The 19,038-nt window shown below is 41.9% G+C and overlaps 2 protein-coding genes across 2 annotated transcripts; both read left to right on the forward strand.

The window, feature by feature from the left end:
* The first annotated feature begins 3,314 nt into the window (after positions 1 to 3,314).
* Positions 3,315 to 5,117, forward strand: ankrd33aa (ankyrin repeat domain 33Aa). The gene is made up of 4 exons (XM_087781434.1): positions 3,315 to 3,575; positions 3,668 to 3,797; positions 4,094 to 4,234; positions 4,318 to 5,117. Exons 1-4 carry the CDS (start codon positions 3,315 to 3,317, stop codon positions 5,115 to 5,117), a joined length of 1,332 nt encoding a protein of 443 aa, XP_087637560.1.
* A 3,679-nt stretch (positions 5,118 to 8,796) lies between these two features.
* acvrl1 (activin A receptor like type 1) lies at positions 8,797 to 18,801 on the forward strand. Its single transcript, XM_087780997.1, has 10 exons — positions 8,797 to 9,191; positions 13,137 to 13,208; positions 14,697 to 14,930; positions 15,117 to 15,322; positions 15,394 to 15,493; positions 15,578 to 15,724; positions 16,284 to 16,559; positions 16,622 to 16,819; positions 18,060 to 18,190; positions 18,275 to 18,801. The coding sequence occupies exons 2-10, from the start codon at positions 13,139 to 13,141 to the stop codon at positions 18,419 to 18,421; spliced, it is 1,509 nt and encodes a 502-aa protein (XP_087637123.1). The 5' UTR covers positions 8,797 to 9,191; positions 13,137 to 13,138; the 3' UTR covers positions 18,422 to 18,801.
* The last annotated feature ends 237 nt before the right edge of the window (positions 18,802 to 19,038 follow it).

The raw sequence follows: 19,038 nt of genomic DNA on the forward strand, positions 1-19,038 counted from the left end.
TTCCTCCTCAAACTCACCAGATGAAAACTTCTGAATCTTTTTCCCCCCCCGAGAGTCTCGGATCCAGTCGGTCTCTCACACGTGCCGGGTTTTCAACCCCCGGATCAAAACTCAAGCCCCAAATAAGGCCTGGACACACGACTCTTGTGGCTGCCGCGGTGCTCATGAGCAGAGCAGCGGCTTGAGTTACCAAGTGTTTCTGAGTCTGAGCAGGATCAGTGCACAAGTGGTTCCTTGCAAGTGCAGGTGTGTATGCATGTGTACGAGTGTGTGTTCATGAGGAACAGATTCAAAACTCTGATGAGGAAAAATGTGAAAATAAACTTTACCAAAGGTCTATTCATCAAATAACAAAAAGCTAACATGCACAAGTGCACAAACACCGGAGGAAGACGTGCTTCATCTCCGGGACTCGTGAACCTTCAGTTTTTGTTATCCTTGTTTTTTTCGTTGGGTTTTCCATTTTTGTCTTTCCCTCCAACCCGTCGCTGCTTCTCACGTTCCCTGTTATGGTCATGAAGCGCCCAGACTCTCGAGCATGATGGTCTACGTTCTGAATTTTGTGTCACGGTTCTGACGAACAAGTGAGTCAGTTCTTGCTCATGCGACCTTCGTTCGGGGCACACACACCCTCACACCCAGCGAGCACCAACCAAAAGTGCGTCTTTGTCCTGCTTGACTGGGTTTAGCTCAGTTTCCTCTCCACTTCCTTCCATTCATCCTCCTGCTGTTCTCACAGTCAGTCGCTGCTCTGCCGTCACTAATGGTCAGGCTGGTGTAGTCCAGGTCAGCCGGTGACTTGAATGACGTCATTTCACACTCAGGTCATTCGAAATGATGAAGATCAAGTTCAAAACCCTTTCATTACAACATATATTTATACACGAAAGTACACAAAAACGTTTGTGCTTTTATTGACTTTTATTTGTTTAAATGCACTTACTATATCCCAAAATATTTTTTATTGTTTGCCGATATTAAATAGTATTTTGATCCTAATTTATTTTCCTTTATCTTGACATTTAACGAGCAGGGGTAACACATTTATTTTTCAGTGAACTCTGCTGCTCTCTAGTGGTTGTATTTATTCACTACATATTGAACTTCGTGACCTGCAGACACACCTGAACAACTTTATTATCTTCCTTTGTTTGACAGCAGCAGCAACAACAGCGCTGTCAGGGCTCTGTACATGTCAGTGTAACTCAACAACTTTCATCCGGATGAAGAATAAGAAGAAGGCAATGCAGGTGAATAAGGTGATATGCAGGATGGAGGTGAGGAAGGTAAAGATGAAGAATGTAAAGAAGACAATGGAGGCTCAGATGAGGATGGAGCTGACGTATGTGAAGAAGATGATGGAGGTGAAGAATGTGAAGAAGATGGAGGTCAGGATGATGGAGGTGAATATGACAGTGGAGGTAAAGATGATGATGGAGGTGAAGAATGTGATGAAGAAGTTGAGGGGAAGATTATAATGGAGGTGAAGAATGTGGAGGTAAAGAATGTGAAGAAGATAATGTAGGTGAAGAAGATGATCATGACAGTGGAGGTAAAGATGATGATGGTGGTGAAGAATGTGATGAAGAAGTTGAGGGGAAGATTATAATGGAGGTGAAGAATGTGGAGATAAAGAATGTGAAGAAGATAATGGAGTGAAGAAGATGACCATGACAGTGGAGGTAAAGATGATGATAGAGGTGAAGAATGTGATGAAGGCGTTGAGAGGAAGATGATGACGGAGGTGAAGAATGTGGAGGTAAAGAATGTGACGAAGAAGATGGAGGTGAAGAAGATGATAAAGGTGATGATGACAGCGGAGGTAAAGATGATGATGGAGGTGAAGAATGTGATGAAGAAGTTGAGAGGAAGATGATGACGGAGGTGCAGAATGTGGAGGTAAAGAATGTGACGAAGAAGATGGAGGTGAAGAAGATGATAACGGTGATGAAGAAGATGGAGGTGAAGATGATGATGGAGGTGAAGAATGTGATGGAAGTGAGGTTGATGGAGGTGAAGAATGTGAAGATAGAGAAGATCAGGGACCTGAAGAAGGTGAATAAGAGGAAGAAAAATACAAGGTGAGAAATGTGAAGATGAAGGTGATGTGCTTGAGTAGAATAAACAGTGAAGAAGACAGAGGATGTGGGAGAGGAAGATAAAGCGAAGTGAAGATGGTGAAGCAGACATGACAAGATAGACCAGAGCAAAGACAAACCCGCACACCATCAGAGCAGGAAATTCAGTTGTCGTCTGCTTCCTCCTGCTAATCTCTAAATCTTCCATAATCTGGATGAGAGTTGGAGTCGCCGGTGTTAGGACAACAGAGTCTAAGTTGGGACGTGATGATTGTTGGCTGGTCAAACAGAGGGAGGGTTAACTAGCTGCTGCCAACTAAACCAGTACAAGTCAAGGCAGTCGAAGGCAGAAGCTGAGAAGACAACATCGCTGGATTCAAGCCGAGTAGGAAGTTCAGGTAACATCAGCAGAAGAATAGATTAAATTCATTCACTCTTCAGTCATCCAGTGATTTACTCTGTTGTTTTACTCTGTATGAAGAAAAACAGTTAAATGTTTGTGTGTCAGTCACAGCAGTCCTTGTTGTTGTTAGCGTAGCATCACTAGCATTGGCGTTTGTGTTGATAGTTTTGTCCACTAGCAAAGTTCAAATGTCAGCATGATGCTGAATAACAGAGGATATACTGATTAAAAAAAACAAACACAAACTTCTCTTGCCTGTGAGAAGAAACTACCATCAATCGTAGATGCTGACAGAAAGAAATTAAAGGAACCGATTTTCCCGCCATAAACATCAAGTCAAATATATCAACTTCGTGTCAAATATGCTTCCACAAACAATAGACCGTATTAACTTGTTAGGTCGACTCAGCAGATTGTCTTCACTTAAGATAGACATTTTTTTGTGTTGTTAATGCAACATTTTTTACATCCAACAGTTTAAACATGATTTCTTTTCGGTGTTTTTGTTGTGCGTTTGCATATGTCTGTCTTGTGTGTGTCTTTCTCATGTATGTGTGTGATGTGTGTGTGTGCATATGTGTGTTTGTATGCATCTGTACGCATGTTTGTGTGTATTTGTGCATTTGTGTGCGTATGCATGTGTGTGTATGCATGCGAGTGTGTGTATGTATGCATGCATTTGAGAGTCTGTATGCATGTGGGTATGTGTTAGTGAGTGTGTCTTTAATGCACGAGTGTGCGTGTTTGTGCGAGTGTTTAATGCATGTGTGTTTTTGTGAGTGTGTTTAATGCATGTCTGTGCGTCACCAGAGCCACAAGTGTGTTCCGGTCTCATGGCCTCCTCAAGCGAGGACCCTCACCTGGGCAGCTGGCCGGACGAAGACTCAGAGATGCTCCTGACTAACGATTCAGACTCGGGGAGTCTTCTGTCTGAAGACTCGGTGCTTCCTGACTATGAGAGCAAAGAATCCTACACAGAACCTCCCAAGACTCTGTACGAGGCCTGTGCCAGGAACGACCCGGACGCCCTCGCCAGCATGCTGCAGCGAGGAGTGAGCCGAGAGGAGGTGATGGAGCTGGACATCAACGGCAGAGTGAGCAGAACAAGTCCACCCAGACTAGATGTTCATTGATCCACCTGCTCCTCCGCCATCAGGTCCCAAACTACCAAATGTGTTCTGTGCAGAACGGACTCATGCTGGCGGTCAGCAAAGGTTTCGTGGACATCGTGACTGGACTCCACACGTGTCCCCACTTGGACATCAACCACCAGGACAAGGACGGAAACACGGCGCTGATGATCGCAGCTCAAGCAGGTGTGTGACGACACACCAGCAAGGATGTGCAATACCACGCATATATACTGTAGTAACAAGGATATAGTTGTAGTATTGTTGAGTACTTGACTCTGGTGTTGTAGAATTTACAGACCACATGACTCTTGACGAAGTCGTAACTACTTTAATTTGTTTTGAAACCAAAATATGTCCAAACATCAGCTTTAAAAGTTGCTGGAGTCAACTGTATCCTCTCGTCCTCAGTTATCGCCAGGATCTTGAATCTGAATCCAATTATAACCATAAAGGAACAATAATAATATTGTTGTCCTCAGGGTTCGTCACCATTCTTAACTACACTCTGAACTACTACTCTGGGGTGGACACTGAGGTCCGAGACCCGAGAGGCTTCACGGCTTTGATCAAGGCTGGACTGCAGGGTCGAGAGGACTGTGTTGCTTCTCTGCTCATGCACGGTGAGCGTTGCTTGTAGTTCACAGGTTCAACCACAGGGTGGAGACATTTCTCTGACGTCATGTCTCTCCCTCCCGTTCTCCAGGTGCAGACATGAGCGCAGTAGACCTGTTCCAGGGCAGAGGCCTGAAAGACTGGGTCATCCACACGGGAAGATTCGAGACCCTCGACAGGATCTGCCGGCTGGAGTCTTCCCCGAAGGCGGAGCAGTTCTGTGACTCGTTTGCTCCGGAGTGGCCTGATCTGGAACACCTGGTGGTCACAGCGGCTGCTCCCAGAACCACCGGTCAGAGGCTGCGGCAGCGTCTGAGGGACAGCCTCACCCTCAGGTTCCCTCAAGACCCGGAGAAAAACGGAGTCATGGACCAAATGGTGAGGATGACTACGAGCGTCCACAGCCCGCTGATCGCCACCGCCTGTCGACCCCTACTTCCCAGCAGCCCCCCAGAAATCGGCAAGAGACGCCTCGCCGTTCCTGAACTCCTGAGCAAACACAGCAGGGAGGAGCTGGAGGAATGTTCGGTTTCTCACACCGACAGCACCGTCACCTCCGTCCCTCGGACATCGATCTCAGCCACCTCCGTGACGCTCACCTCCTGCTGCCAGGAGAACCACCACGACGGGACGTCGTCGGGTGGGATGCCGCGCTTCATTCCTCTGAGCATGGTGCACAGGAACAGCATCTTCCCCGCCGGGTGCATCCCACAAATAGAAGTGACTAAAACTGTCGAACCCACTCCCAAGAAAGAGAAGAAGAAGAAGCGGGACAAGGGCTACCTCGAGCCCCCGGTGTGGAAGTACAAGGAGGCCAAAGAGAAGAAGAAGAAAGAAAAAGAGTTGGACAGGGAGAACAAGCGGTCCAAACACTCTCAAAGGCAGCATTGAAATAGATGCGTCTGCAGGAGAACATCGACGGTTGCTGCTCACCTGGCATCAGGGCAGGTGACGGAGCGTCTTCGTGGAGATCTTCTGATAACCGGTGCGTCCGTGTGACCTCAGGCATCTCCAGAGACCTGGAGTAGAGCCCTGCTCCTGCACAGAAAAATACAAGATGATCTCCAGAGACCGTCATAGGAGTAATCTTGAGGGAGGCCCAGCTTTTTAAACATCCACCTATTACTGACATACATGCTGATCATTATAATGTCATGTCAGCACTGATGACCACAGAAAAATGTGAAGCAGCCAGGATGAGTGTCAGCTCCTCTAAATCTGAGACCAAGTTGCTAAGAGGGAATAGGAAGAAATGTTAAGGTTGGGAGAGAGATTCTTCCAGTTCAAGTATCTTGAGGTCTTGTTCACGAGTGAGAGGAAGATGGAGCATAAGATCAACAAGTAAATAGGTTGAAAGATGGGTGAAGAATTGATGGATGCATGATGAATGGAATAATAAATGATGATAGATTGCCGAAATATGCATTGAAGGGAGGATGGAGTTATGGATGAGGGATGGATGAATGATGTTGGGTGATGGGTGAATGGATGGATGGATGCATTGAAGGTGGAGTGATGGGTGGATGGATTCGGAATGGTTAAATAATGGATAGATTAAACGATAAATGATGATGATGATGGTTGAATCATGGATGGATGAATGATGTCAGGATGATGGATGGATGGATGAATGATGGAGAAAGGATGGAATATTGGATTAAAGGGAAAAAGGCTGGACGAATGGAAGGTTAGATGATAGATTAATGGATGGATCAACGGCGGGACGAATGGTGGTTGAAATAATGATGGACTGACGTAAGGAACTGAATGAATGGATGATATATAGAGTGATGGGTTGGTTAAATGAATGGATGGATGATATATGGAGGGTTTGAGAGACGGTTGGATGGATGAATGGATGGATGATTGGATGATGGATGGATGGAGTGATATATGGAGTGATTTGTGGATAGATGAAAGGATGGATGGATGATAGTTGAATAAAGACTGTATGGACATATGAATGAAAAGATGGATTGAGGGATGGATGGATGGACAGATGGATGAAAGGAGGGACAGAGTGAGGGGTGGCTGGATGGATGGATGGTTAAAGTTGTCACAAACACTGTGTAGTTTTTCTTGAACAGATGAAAAACTGGTTCTTGTCGTAACAAAAGTGCTCCACAATAACATCTGAACCAGACGACCCTGATCTAATCTCAGACACGAGAGACTCTCTGAGCGGCTCGTGAACACTGTGCTGTCGTGATCAACAGGCCAACACAATGGAAATTACTCTCTCAGCACCTGAGAGAGTCTCGCTTTGATTGATGAACTTCAAGCCGTGAGCGTCTTAAGGGCTATAAATATTCTCCCCTGAGCAACCAGGAAGCACAATCTGGACTAAAACCTCTTAATCCAATAAACACTGGTCATTATGCAAGAGCTTTGTCTTCGAGTGGACGACTGATGACTCAAGTTATTTTGGACGTCTCACTTCCTGTTCACTTGAGGAACTTCAGGTCATTTTGTCAGCGAGTTCCCAGCAGAGAACTGCTGCTGCGCGTCAGTAAAAACCTGACCATCATCCACCAAATATTGAGAGAAACGTTCTGGCCTTAGATAAGAGGCAGAGAACGTCCGACTGGAGTAAGTCGATCCAGCTGTGAAGCTTCTTCTTCGACATGTACCGTCTCTGGACGTCACACAAACATGTGCCGGCAGCTGTTATCAAACCATAATGATGTGTTTCAGCCTCTCAACACAGCGAGGGACGTTCCTCCGTCAGAGTGACTGGACGCTTTATCATTAAAGTCTTATCTGAGCTGCCCCAGCCTTCAACGTCAGGTTAAATATTCTCAGAAATAATAAAGTTTCTTTATTTATAAGTCGATCTGCAATCATTTTATTTAACCAGACACAATAGATAGCTGGCTGTGAACAAGGCAACATTTTTCTGGGCAAAAATTAGGTTTATAATACCTCAAAGCAAATGTGTGTATCTAACAATAACACCAAAAGTCTGTTTTCCATCACCCACTCCCATAATCCTTTGCAAGGTTTTCTTCTGAATCACCACAATGGTGCAGTTGCGCAGACAGAAAAAAAAAAGGAGTACACTGTACTTGACTCAGATTCCATTAGGTATACTTGAGTGTACCATTTTGAACTAAAGTATTTTGAAAGTAAACTTCAAGTATACTACTTACATTTTGGTTTACTCATTGTACACTTGAATATACTTCTTTTAGTAAAGAGATGTCAAAAGTAAACTTAAGGTAGACTACTTAAATTTTAGTATACTCATCGTACACTTGAATATACTTATTTTTGCAAAAGTACACTTCAATTATACTACTTCAATTATAGTATAAAACAAGTATACTCATAGTACACTAAAACGTGCTTCTTTTTGCAAAGAGATGTTAAAAGTAAACTTTAAGTATACTACTTCTATGCTCGTACAATCAGTGTACACTTGTATATACTTATTTGCAAACATTCAATTCAAGTATACGACTTCAATTTTAGTATAAAATAAGTATACTCATAGTACACTCGAACATACTTCTTGTCGCAAACAGATATCAAAAGTAAACTACTTCAATGTTAGTATAACTAAGTATAATCATAGTACACTTGAATATACTTATTTTTGCAAAGTGATGTTAAAAGTAAACTTCAATTATACTACTTTAATTTTAGTATAAAAGGAGTATACTCATAGTACACTCGAACATACTTCTTGTTGCAAAGGGATATCAAAAGTATACTACTTCAATGTTAGTATAAATAAGTATAATCATAGGACACTTGAATATACTCGTTATTTCAAAACGTACTTCCAAGTGACTACTTCATCTATAGTATACAATAAGTATAATCATACTACACTAGAATATACTTATTTTTGCAGTGATGTCAAAAGTAAACTTCAATTATACTACTATTATTTTAGTATAAGAGGAGTATACTCATAGTACACTTGAATATAGTTATTTAAGATGCACTTTCAATATAGTATGCAATAAGTATAATAAAGCACTTAAACATACTTCTTCTTGCAAATGTCTGTCAAAAGCAAACTGTAAGTTTACTTCTTCAATTTAAGAATAAACTATGTATAATCATTGTCATTTGAGTATCGTTCGTTTTTCTAATGTAAACACGTTCTTTTGTTCAACGAACAAACATTTTCTTACCAACTGTGACTGATAAAGTTGTAATAAAACGTTTCCCTCGCTGTGTTGACGCCATGACACCTGCTCGACTTTCGACAACCACGTGGTCTTCAAACACTTCCGGGTCATCCAACCCAACCCTGAAGTTCAAGTTGCGGCCTCAGGTGTTCGAAACCTGCCATGTCACCCGTCAGAGATTCGGAGCAGAGTCAACATCACGGTCTGAAATCACCTCTTATAACATGTTGCTGCTCCACCCTGGCGCGGGAACGTGCAGGGAGATCTACGCAGTTTTTCGAGTCACTGTTGCTCAATAACACGCGAGGCCTAATCACTGCCAGGCTCGACTCTCTGAGGGGGAAATGAAGCCCTTGGACAGGAAAACCCGCCATGAGAACACATTCCTGCCGTGTCGGGCCGGGACAATAAAGGGTGGGACGAAACTCTACACTGTTCCAGACCTGCTATCTCGCCTCTGGATCGAGGACATGAACAACAAAAAGTCTGCCCTCCGCGGATACCAGTGGGTCTAGTCCTCGCCGCGGAAGCGTCTGAAGCGAACATGTCGGTTGATCAGCGGAGATTTGACGCGGAGATGAGATAAAAAAAAATAAAAAAAAACCTCCGCATCTGGATCATCCCGCGACGCAAACTTTCACAATTTCTGTTCAACTTTCGGATGAGTCGACGGGGTTTGTTCACAGGATGTGAAACATCTGCAGTGGAAGGAGACTCGTCTTCCGTGGAACTCCTGGACACCAGCAGCGCGATCTTGACTACTTCAGGCGAGAAGAACATGGACGTCACGCGCGGCTCACGTCTCTGCGTGTAGACACAGAATCAGGTACTTTTGTTTTTTTGTGTTTTTTATCTTCACTTTTACTTCCTCACGATGGAAGGTACAACTTTATTGATTGATTGGGAACTCACCTGAGCTCCCGTTTGAACATCTGTGTGTGTGTGTGTGCGCGTGTGTGTCATCAGGTCAGCAGCAGACACGCACACCTGCAGTCACCTGTATATTTACACATGTATTGTGTTGCTTTTGTGTGTAAATATATATATATATATATTTATATACTGTCTGGAAGTTGTTTTATTTTGAAAAAAAAGAAGCTTATATTTTCTCTGAAGTAACTCTTGACAAAATCAAGATGCTCGGTTCAGTAAAGTTTACTAAATAAAATACTAAAATAATACTTTTATATGTATATATATATATATGGTTATGTTATATATATATATATATATATATATATATATAAAACATAACCCTTTTTTCAAAATAAAAAAACTTCCAGACAGTGTATATATATAAAAAAAAATCAAGATGCTCGTTTCAGTCAAATTTACTCAAACAAATAAACCTGTAAACTAGTGAAAATGCATGGAAAAACTACAAACAAGGAGCAAATAACCAAACAAAAGGATAATAATAATTAATAATCATTTTATATGTATTAATATATATGTATATATACACTGTCAGGAAGTTGTTTTATTTTGAAAAAACGGTTATGTTTTCTCTGAAGTAACTCTTGTCAAAATCAAGATGCTCGTTTCAGTGAAATTTACACAAAAAAATAAACCTGTAAACTAGTGAAAATGCATGGAAAATGAACTCTAAATGATTGTTTTTATTAACATATATGGAAAAGTCAGTTATATATATATATACACAAACAAAATAAAAGATAAATGACACAAAATACATTAAAGTGATATTATTTAATTGTACTTTTTTCATCTAAAGGTCCGTCCGATCACTTATCCATGTAAGAATTTAGGTCCAACTTGTTTGATGATATTGTCACGATTCAGAACATTCTTTTCCCGCATCCACTCTTCACGCGCCTCATACTTGCACCTCTCTCACCCTGAACCTGCGAGCGTCACATGACTCGCAGCCGTCGTACCTGAGAGGAATCGGACCGGACAGCAGGAATGAAGCGGCAGGCGAGGCTGTCTCACCAGACGGTGTACGTGTGTTAGCATGCAGCCGATAATTAAGCCGTTTACACGCAAGGCCTGGTTTGTCTGGGGTGAGATCAGTGGCCCGGATCTTTCTTCACACATTCAAACTGGTCACACAACAACTCAAGCGTGTGTGCGTCTGGAAACGTTGCCACGGTCCACGTACGTTCATGAGGTTGACGCTGTGAAACATCGTGTGAACTTGGATCTAAGTTAACGCAACAGATGAAATGTTGTAAACAACCGCTTTGACGGCGACAACAAGCTGCAACACAAACATTACTAATAGAAACAATGATGTTGAGACGGAAATGACTTGTTTTCATGTCAAGATACAGTTGTTTTGATCTTTATAGTTGGAAACAACTTTGTGAAATGATGACGTCATTATTTAGCAGGTTTTTCATCGCACAACAACAACAACACAACAACAACACAAATACAACAGACACTAAGACATTAACTAATACAGGAACAATAACTACTACAACAACATCTAAGACATTAGAAATAGAAATAGAAATAGAAAAGCTTTATTCATCCCCAGAGGGGAAACACACTTTTACAACAGCGCAGTTTAAAAAAATAAAGTGCAAGGAAAAAAATAAAAATAAAAGAGATTAACTACTACAGCAACACTTACTAGTACTACAACAACAACTAAGTAGTACAGCTAGTACAGCAACTACATCAACTATTACTACAACAACTACCAAGGCATCAACCAACACAACAACAGTAACTACGACAACTACTACAACAACAACTAAGACATAAACTACTACAGAAAGAATTACTACAACAAGAACAACTAAGACATCAACTACTACAGCAACAACAAGTACTGCAACTAATACATCAACAATAACTACAATTACTACAACAACAACAACAACAACTAAGACGTCAACTACTTCAGCAACAACGAGTACTGCAACTACTACACCAACAATAACTAAAATTACTAAAAGAACAACAACAGAGACATCAACTACTACATCAACAACTACTGCAACTACTTCAGCAACAATAACTACAATTACTACAACAACAACAACAACTAAGACGTCAACTACTTCAGCAACAACGAGTACTGCAACTACTACACCAACAATAACTAAAATTACTACAAGAACAACAACAGAGACATCAACTACTACTGCAACTACTTCAGCAACAATAACTACAATTACTACAACAACAGAGACATCAACTACTACAGCAACAACAACTACTGCAACTACTAAAGCAACAATAACTACAATTACTACAACAACAGAGACATCAACTACAACAGCAACAAGTACTGCAACTGCTACAGCAACAATAACTACAATTGCTACAACAACAACAACTAAGACATCAACTACAACAGCAACAAGTACTGCAACTACTAAAGCAACAATAACTACAATTACTACAACAACAACTAAGACATCAACTACTACAGCAACAAGTACTGCAACTACTACAGCAACAATAACTACACTTGCTACAACAACAACAACTAAGACATCAACTACGACTCCTACTAAAACAATTACAGCAACAACTTCTACTACTACAACATTAACAACAACGTATTCCTGAACAACTGCTATAACAACTAAACTTCAACAACTCCTACAACAACAACAACCACAACTAAAATAACTTCTACTAAAAAAAACCCAGACAACAACAATTATTCTAACAGAAATGACTACAACCAATACACAGCAACTATTACCACTTCTACTAACAATTCATACAATAAACAATTACAACAAGTAGTAGAACAACTGGTACTAGAAACAAGTACTACAACAGTTACAGCCCTGATGATAAACACATGTACAGGGACATGGTGGCCTGTTGTGACAGAGGATCAGATGTGTCTTGTGTTTCGGACTCGGTGTCCATGACTGTGTCCTCCTTCAAAATAAAAGCGGCAGACAAAACCAAGAAGCTCCCTAGACTCCCCCCCCTCTCTCACCCCCCCACCCCGTCCTCCACAGTCATGCAGATGGAATGAGAGATCGCCTGATAGCTCTGTAGATGAGAGGAAGAGATGACAATGGCTTCCCCTCGGCTCTGGCGGGCGTAGCGTCGGACAGGAAGTGAGTGGAGTCTGAAGTCGGCCTGCGATGGCAGAGGGCGATAACAAACCTAAAAACGTTGGAGACCAAAGTAGAACATCTGGAGTTGTTGTTTTTGTTGCCAGATCTGACACACTGGCGCAGGAAGTCCTGGTCAAACATAGTCTCTGCAGGAAGCTCCATGTTTCGTTGGAGGCGGGATTTTGTCAGCTGTCACTCAAACGGAGTCAGAGCTAGTCAAAGTTCTTCTCTTTGCTCTTTAATCTTCAGCAGGAAGTTGTTTGTAACCTGCTAGGCCGGGGCTTGAAGTGACCCAACCGATGGTCGAGTGCTTTGCTAACTTTAACTTGAACTAGCTTCCTGCGGGCGGCGCTGAACAATGAGCGGAGTCTGGCGGAGGCCCCGGGCGGAGGCCCCGGGCGGAGCCGCTCAATGGCAGGAAGCTCAGCCATCAATATTTACTCTGGGAGCCCGCGAGGGGAGGCTCAGACTGGAGGAGCCGCTCCGGCCTCTTCCTACACTATTCCCAGCTGTGGTAATGAGCGGGGGGGCCGGCAGACTGGCTGGACCCTCTGCTGACCTCACCCGCTTCCTCGCACAAACACTCCCCCCCGACCCCCCTTGTTCCCCCTCCACGAGTGTAATTACACCTCAATTACCTGACGACGCAGTTCTCTCTCAGTAAACGTTGAACGTGAAATGAGACGCGGGAGTCTGAGCGTGTCTGGTGTCCACAGAGATGGGAGACTCTGCTCTGCTGACGCTGACGCTCGTCGCCCTGTTCTCCTGGATCCCGGCGTGTGGAGCAGGTAATTCTAAACACCGGCTCGTGATCTGCTTCTCATGTGGAGGCCAATGATTGAGATGTTTTGAATTTCTTCTTTCTTTTGTCCATTATTTATGTGTTAAAATGTGATTGGCCTCGTAGTTTTAGTGTTAATATATTATTGTTATTATTATTGACTTGATGTTGTTATTGTTTAGATGTATATTGTTAAAATTTGTTAGTATTATTTGTGTATATATATATCACAATTGTTTACGTGTGGTTTTTTATGTTCATTTTTATAGTTTATGTTTACATATATTATTATTAGTTATTATTATAATCAATAGACTAATATTATCTATATGATTATTGGTGTAGTTTATGTTTACATATATGATTATTGATTATGTGTATATATCGTTCATTTATATCTGAATAATTATTATCATTGTTATTATCAATAGATAGAGATAAGAACATTATTATCTAAATATCTAGTTACTAGTTTCTAGTTTATTGATATGATATTCAATCGATATTATTTCTACATATATGATATAGATTATACGTAAATAAATGTATTATTGAACTTTTGTAAATATATGTTTATTGATTTACTTCATGTTGACATATATTATTATTGTTTCAGTGTAAATATATGTTTATTGATTCACTTTATGTTGACATATATTATTATTGATTCAGTGTAAATATATGTTTATTGATTCACTTTATGTTGACATATATTATTATTGTTTCACTGTAAATATATGTTTATTGATTCACTTTATGTTGACATATATTATTATTGTTTCACTGTAAATATATGTTTATTGATTCACTTTATGTTGACATATATTATTATTGATTCAGTGTAAATATATGTTTATTGATTCACTTTATGTTGACATATATTATTATTGTTTCACTGTAAATAAATGTTTATTGATTCACTTTATGTTGACATATATTATTATTGTTTCACTGTAAATATATGTTTATTGATTCACTTTATGTTGACATATATTATTATTGATTCAGTGTAAATATATGTTTATTGATTCACTTTATGTTGACATATATTATTATCGATTCAGTGTAAATATATGATTATTGATACAGTTTATATTGACATATTATTATTATTGATTCACTGTAAATATATGTTTATTGATTTACTTTATGTTGACATATATTATTATTGATTCAGTGTAAATATATGTTTATTGATTTACCTTATGTTGACGTATATTATTATTGATTCAGTGTAAATATATGATTATTGATTTACTTTATATTGACATATATTATTATTGATTCAGTGTAAATATATGATTATTGATACAGTTTATATTGACATATATTATTATTATTGATTCAGTGTAAATTTATGTTTATTGATTTACTTTATGTTGACATATTATTATTGATTCAGTGTAAATATATGATTATTGATACAGTTTATGTTGACATATATTATTATTATTGATCACATGTGGATATGGGTTTATGCTCTGGTTGTGTTCAGCTCCTGACGACGGGCCGCTGCTGTGCACCTGTGAGAACGAGAAAGGCACCTGTGTGAACTCCACCTGCAGGGGCGACTACTGCTTCTACACCTGGGTGGGGGGGCACGAGGAGCGGGGCTGCTTCTCCTCGGACCACTACAGGGAGCAGTGCTTCACCTCCTTCGCTCGCTTCCACGTCTCCTGCTGCAAGGAGGACAAATGCAACGCCTTCATCACTCCTCCTCCCAACATCAGTCAGTACATCTTCTCACTCTTCTTTCTGGATCATAGTCCTCTGGGCCTGTGGTAACGCTGCTCTGCCGCCCCCGTGTGGCCGATTTTAGCGACGCTTTTCTGTGCTGTCAGCCCTCGTCCCATCACCGAGGGGTTCGAGACGTGTTCTATGAATATAGACAATGAAGAATCTTCTGTGTGTCCAGACGGCGTGGAGACCACCGTCCCTCCTGAAGCGTCTCACCCGGGCCTGTGGATCTCCTTGTCTCTGATGCTGCTGGTCCTGGTGGCCAGCGTTTGTGTCGTGCTGATGTTCCTGCGCTTCAGACGCACTCACTGTCGACTGGGAGACGTCGAGGACCACGAGCTCAACGCCCACAAGGCCCTGCACGGAGAGGACCCCACTTACGGAGTAAGACCAGACCCCCCCCTCCCCCGAGACCTGAGAGGTTTAAAGTTTAAAATCCGAATCTCTTCATTCAGGACATCTTCGATGAGTTCTGCACATCAGGGAGCGGGACTGGACTTCCATACCTGGTCCAGAGAACCATGGCCAGACAGATCTCTCTGGTGGAGTGTGTCGGTCAGTAGGCCACCCCCCCTCCCCCCAAACCCCCGCTGTTGACCCCCGCCTGAACCTGTTCTGACCTGTGATGCTGTGTGGCAGGTAAAGGCAGGTACGGCGAGGTGTGGAGGGGCACCTGGATGGGCGAGAGCGTGGCGGTCAAGATCTTCTCCTCCCGGGACGAGCAGTCCTGGATCAGAGAGACCGAGATCTACAACACGGTCCAGCTGAGGCACGACAACATCCTGGGTACGGAGTCATCGAGGCCACTAGAAGGGATGGAAAAAGTATCAATTCAAACTAAACATGTTTGTTTAAATTGTTTTTTTATTGCATATAATATAACTTTTTAATATAATTTAAATCTCGCTTATAAGCAGATAACATGTTTTTATATTCAATCAAATATTTTTGAGGGGCATAAAATTTCTTAAAGTCTTAAAACCTTATAGTCATGATTAGAGATTAGTAATGAATAATAGAATAAAGACAAAATAAAAAAAGTTAGTTTCTATGTAAACTTTGACCTCATGAGGGCCACATAATGTTCATATTTAAATAAAGTGTGTTTATAAATAAATAAAAAAGGTTATTAACATGCAAATATTCAAGCATAATTAGTTAGTGTGGCAATTAAACATCCGGCCTCTAGGTGGCAGCAGTTCTTACGTCCTCCCCAGCTAAAAGAACAACAAAATCATGCGAGGGCCCCGGCTGAGGACGAGAGGATACAGAGAACTTCAGCAAATCCACACCGTTGGCGCTGACTATGTTGACCTTCAGGTGTGTTGTTGTTGTTGCCGTCCAGGCTTCATCGCCTCGGACATGACGTCCAAGAACTCCAGCACGCAGCTGTGGCTGGTCACTCACTTCCACGCGCTGGGCTCGCTCTACGACGTGCTGCAGTTCACCACCCTGGACCCGGACAGCTGCCTCCGGATGAGTCTGTCGGTGGCCTGCGGTCTGGTCCACCTGCACACCGAGATCGTCAGCTCGCAGGGGAAGCCGGCCATCGCCCACCGGGACCTGAAGAGCCGCAACATCCTGGTGAAGAGGAACGGACAGTGCTGCATCGCGGACCTGGGTGAGTGACCCCCCCCGCCGGGGGCCCACCAGAACCGACCGATGACCCTCTCGTCCTCGCAGGTCTCGCCGTGATGCACTCTCAGTCGGGGGACTACCTGGACGTGGGCAACAACCCGAGGGTGGGGACCAAGCGTTACATGGCTCCGGAGGTTCTGGACGAGACGCTGCGCATGGACGTCTTCGAGTCCTACAAGCAGACGGACATCTGGGCTCTGGGTCTGGTGTTCTGGGAAATTTCCCGCCGGACCAACGTCAACGGTAACGACAATCCCACAATCGCTAAGATGACTTCCTGCTCAGACAAACCGTGTTCTGGTATCAGTCTGGTTCTGATAAGGTCCTGGACGAGGCGGTCCGGTTCGCATGTCTCTCGTCGCTGCAGTGATTGTGGGGTTTTGGTCCGACTGACCCGTGATTGGAGCGACTGTAATTATAAACAGTCTTATCTGGTGTCGGCACTCACTTGTACAGAGGCAGACAAGTACACACACTTCACTTGTACACACACTTTCTCACACACACTTCACATATACACACACTTTCTCACACACACCAGATATACACAGACATTTCACTTATACACACACTTTCACATATATATATATATATATATATATATACACACACACACCACATATACACACACTTTAGCATATATATATATACACACACACTTTAGCATATATATACACACACATATCATATGTACACACACTTTCACATATTTATGCACACACTTTAGCATATATATATACACACACATATCATATGTACACACACATTTCACCTATACACAAACACACAAAAACACTTACATTTATACATACACACTTTTCCATATATACACACACACACATGCACACTTTCACATACAGTATAAACACACACAGCCAGATGCACACCTACAGACACACACTCACACATATACAGTATAAACACAAATTTAAAACAGACATACATATTCACACACATGTACACACATACACATACACATACAGTCACTAACACACATTTCAGAACACAATTAAAACACATATTAACATACACATTAATCACACACGCATACATTTCACACAAACATATGAACACACATGTAAACACATTTAGACAAACCCATATTCACACACACGTTTACGCACAAAAACTAAAACACATGTTCATGTAGAGAAACGCACACTCGGACAGACCAACAGAGCTTGTGTGTTACTAGTTGAATGATTGTGTTTGTTTCTGTGACTTTCAAAGTGTCAGTGACGCGTTTGAAGATGTATCACATCAGTAACTGCCAAATTGCACTTCTCTTTTCCGCCAGCAGGGGGCATCATACAGTAACAATCACCGACACGGTCATGAACAGAATTTACTTGCATGAGAAGTTAAACTCGATTATTGTCTCACACAACAGAGCTTCCTGTGTGATTTGTCAAACTGGTGTTACAGTAATCCTTGTGAATGAATCGGGCGCTCACTCAGTTGTGCGTTGTTGTGTTTGTGGCAGGCATTGTGGAGGAGTACCGACCTCCCTTCTTTGACCTCGTTCCGTCAGACCCCAATTTCGAGGAGATGAAGAAGGTGGTTTGTGTGGACCAGCAGCGGCCCAGTTTGCACAACCGCTTCCACTCACACCCCGTAAGTCACCAGTGGAGGAGTGACCTGGTTTCTCCTCCTAAAACACTCTTGTCTGTGTGTGTGTGTGTGTGTGTGTGTGTGTAGATCCTGTCGGCCATCGTGAAGATCATGAAGGAGTGTTGGTTCCAGAGTCCAGCAGCTCGACTCACGGCCCTGCGTGTGAAGAAGACTCTCTCCAAACTGGACCACGAGAGTGACTTCAGCCTGGAGAAACTGAAGAGAGACATCTGAGGAACGTACCATTCTCATCACAGAAGAATTTGATGACAAAACACAGGCGAGGTCAAAGGTCATTTAAACACAACAACGTCGAGCTGAACACATGAACGATCACAAAAGTTTATTTTTACATTTTTACTCTTTTTGAACCCGGAATGACACACAACTGCCGGACACTTTTACCACAGACGCACACTGTTGTTAGTCAAATATACAAGTTTACACATCAACCTCTGTAAATAAATGACACAAGACTAAAGTATTATTTTATATTAACCCACATGTCTGATGTTTATCCCTGATATTATTCTGCAAATAATAATAACAATTACAGTCACTGCTTGACATGAAACCTTGTATATGTTGAAATAAAGATTGTATTTTTCAAACCATCTGAAGTCATGAATCATGTTTAGTGTGTGATTAAACGACACAAGTGTGACCTTTGAACTCTAAATGCGGGAGGTACTCATCAAGGTGATATTTTGAAATAAAATGTGGGCGTTCTGTTCGGAACATACCTTTAAAACCAAATCTGATGCTAACAGCTGTTTTATTTTGGATTTTTCAAATAGTTTTAGGATTTATATTCTTGTATTTTCTTTCTTATTCTGTATTCACTATTTTTT

The sequence above is a fragment of the Callionymus lyra genome, chromosome 19 (assembly GCF_982586985.1).
Source record: "Callionymus lyra chromosome 19, fCalLyr1.hap1.1, whole genome shotgun sequence".
Taxonomy (NCBI): domain Eukaryota; kingdom Metazoa; phylum Chordata; class Actinopteri; order Syngnathiformes; family Callionymidae; genus Callionymus; species Callionymus lyra.

What these genes read in the sequence shown, in the direction of transcription:
- ankrd33aa (XM_087781434.1), top strand. Translation starts at nt 3,315, where the DNA reads ATGGCCTCCTCAAGCGAGGACCCTCACCTGGGCAGCTGGCCGGACGAA. An exon ending in GATGATCGCAGCTCAAGCAG is followed by an intron (nt 3,798 to 4,093) that starts GTGTGTGACGAC and finishes TGTTGTCCTCAG; the next exon opens with GGTTCGTCACCATTCTTAAC. An exon ending in TGCTTCTCTGCTCATGCACG is followed by an intron (nt 4,235 to 4,317) that starts GTGAGCGTTGCT and finishes CCCGTTCTCCAG; the next exon opens with GTGCAGACATGAGCGCAGTA.
- acvrl1 (XM_087780997.1), top strand. Translation starts at nt 13,139, where the DNA reads ATGGGAGACTCTGCTCTGCTGACGCTGACGCTCGTCGCCCTGTTCTCC. An exon ending in CACTCCTCCTCCCAACATCA is followed by an intron (nt 14,931 to 15,116) that starts GTCAGTACATCT and finishes CTGTGTGTCCAG; the next exon opens with ACGGCGTGGAGACCACCGTC. An exon ending in GTGCTGCATCGCGGACCTGG is followed by an intron (nt 16,560 to 16,621) that starts GTGAGTGACCCC and finishes TCGTCCTCGCAG; the next exon opens with GTCTCGCCGTGATGCACTCT.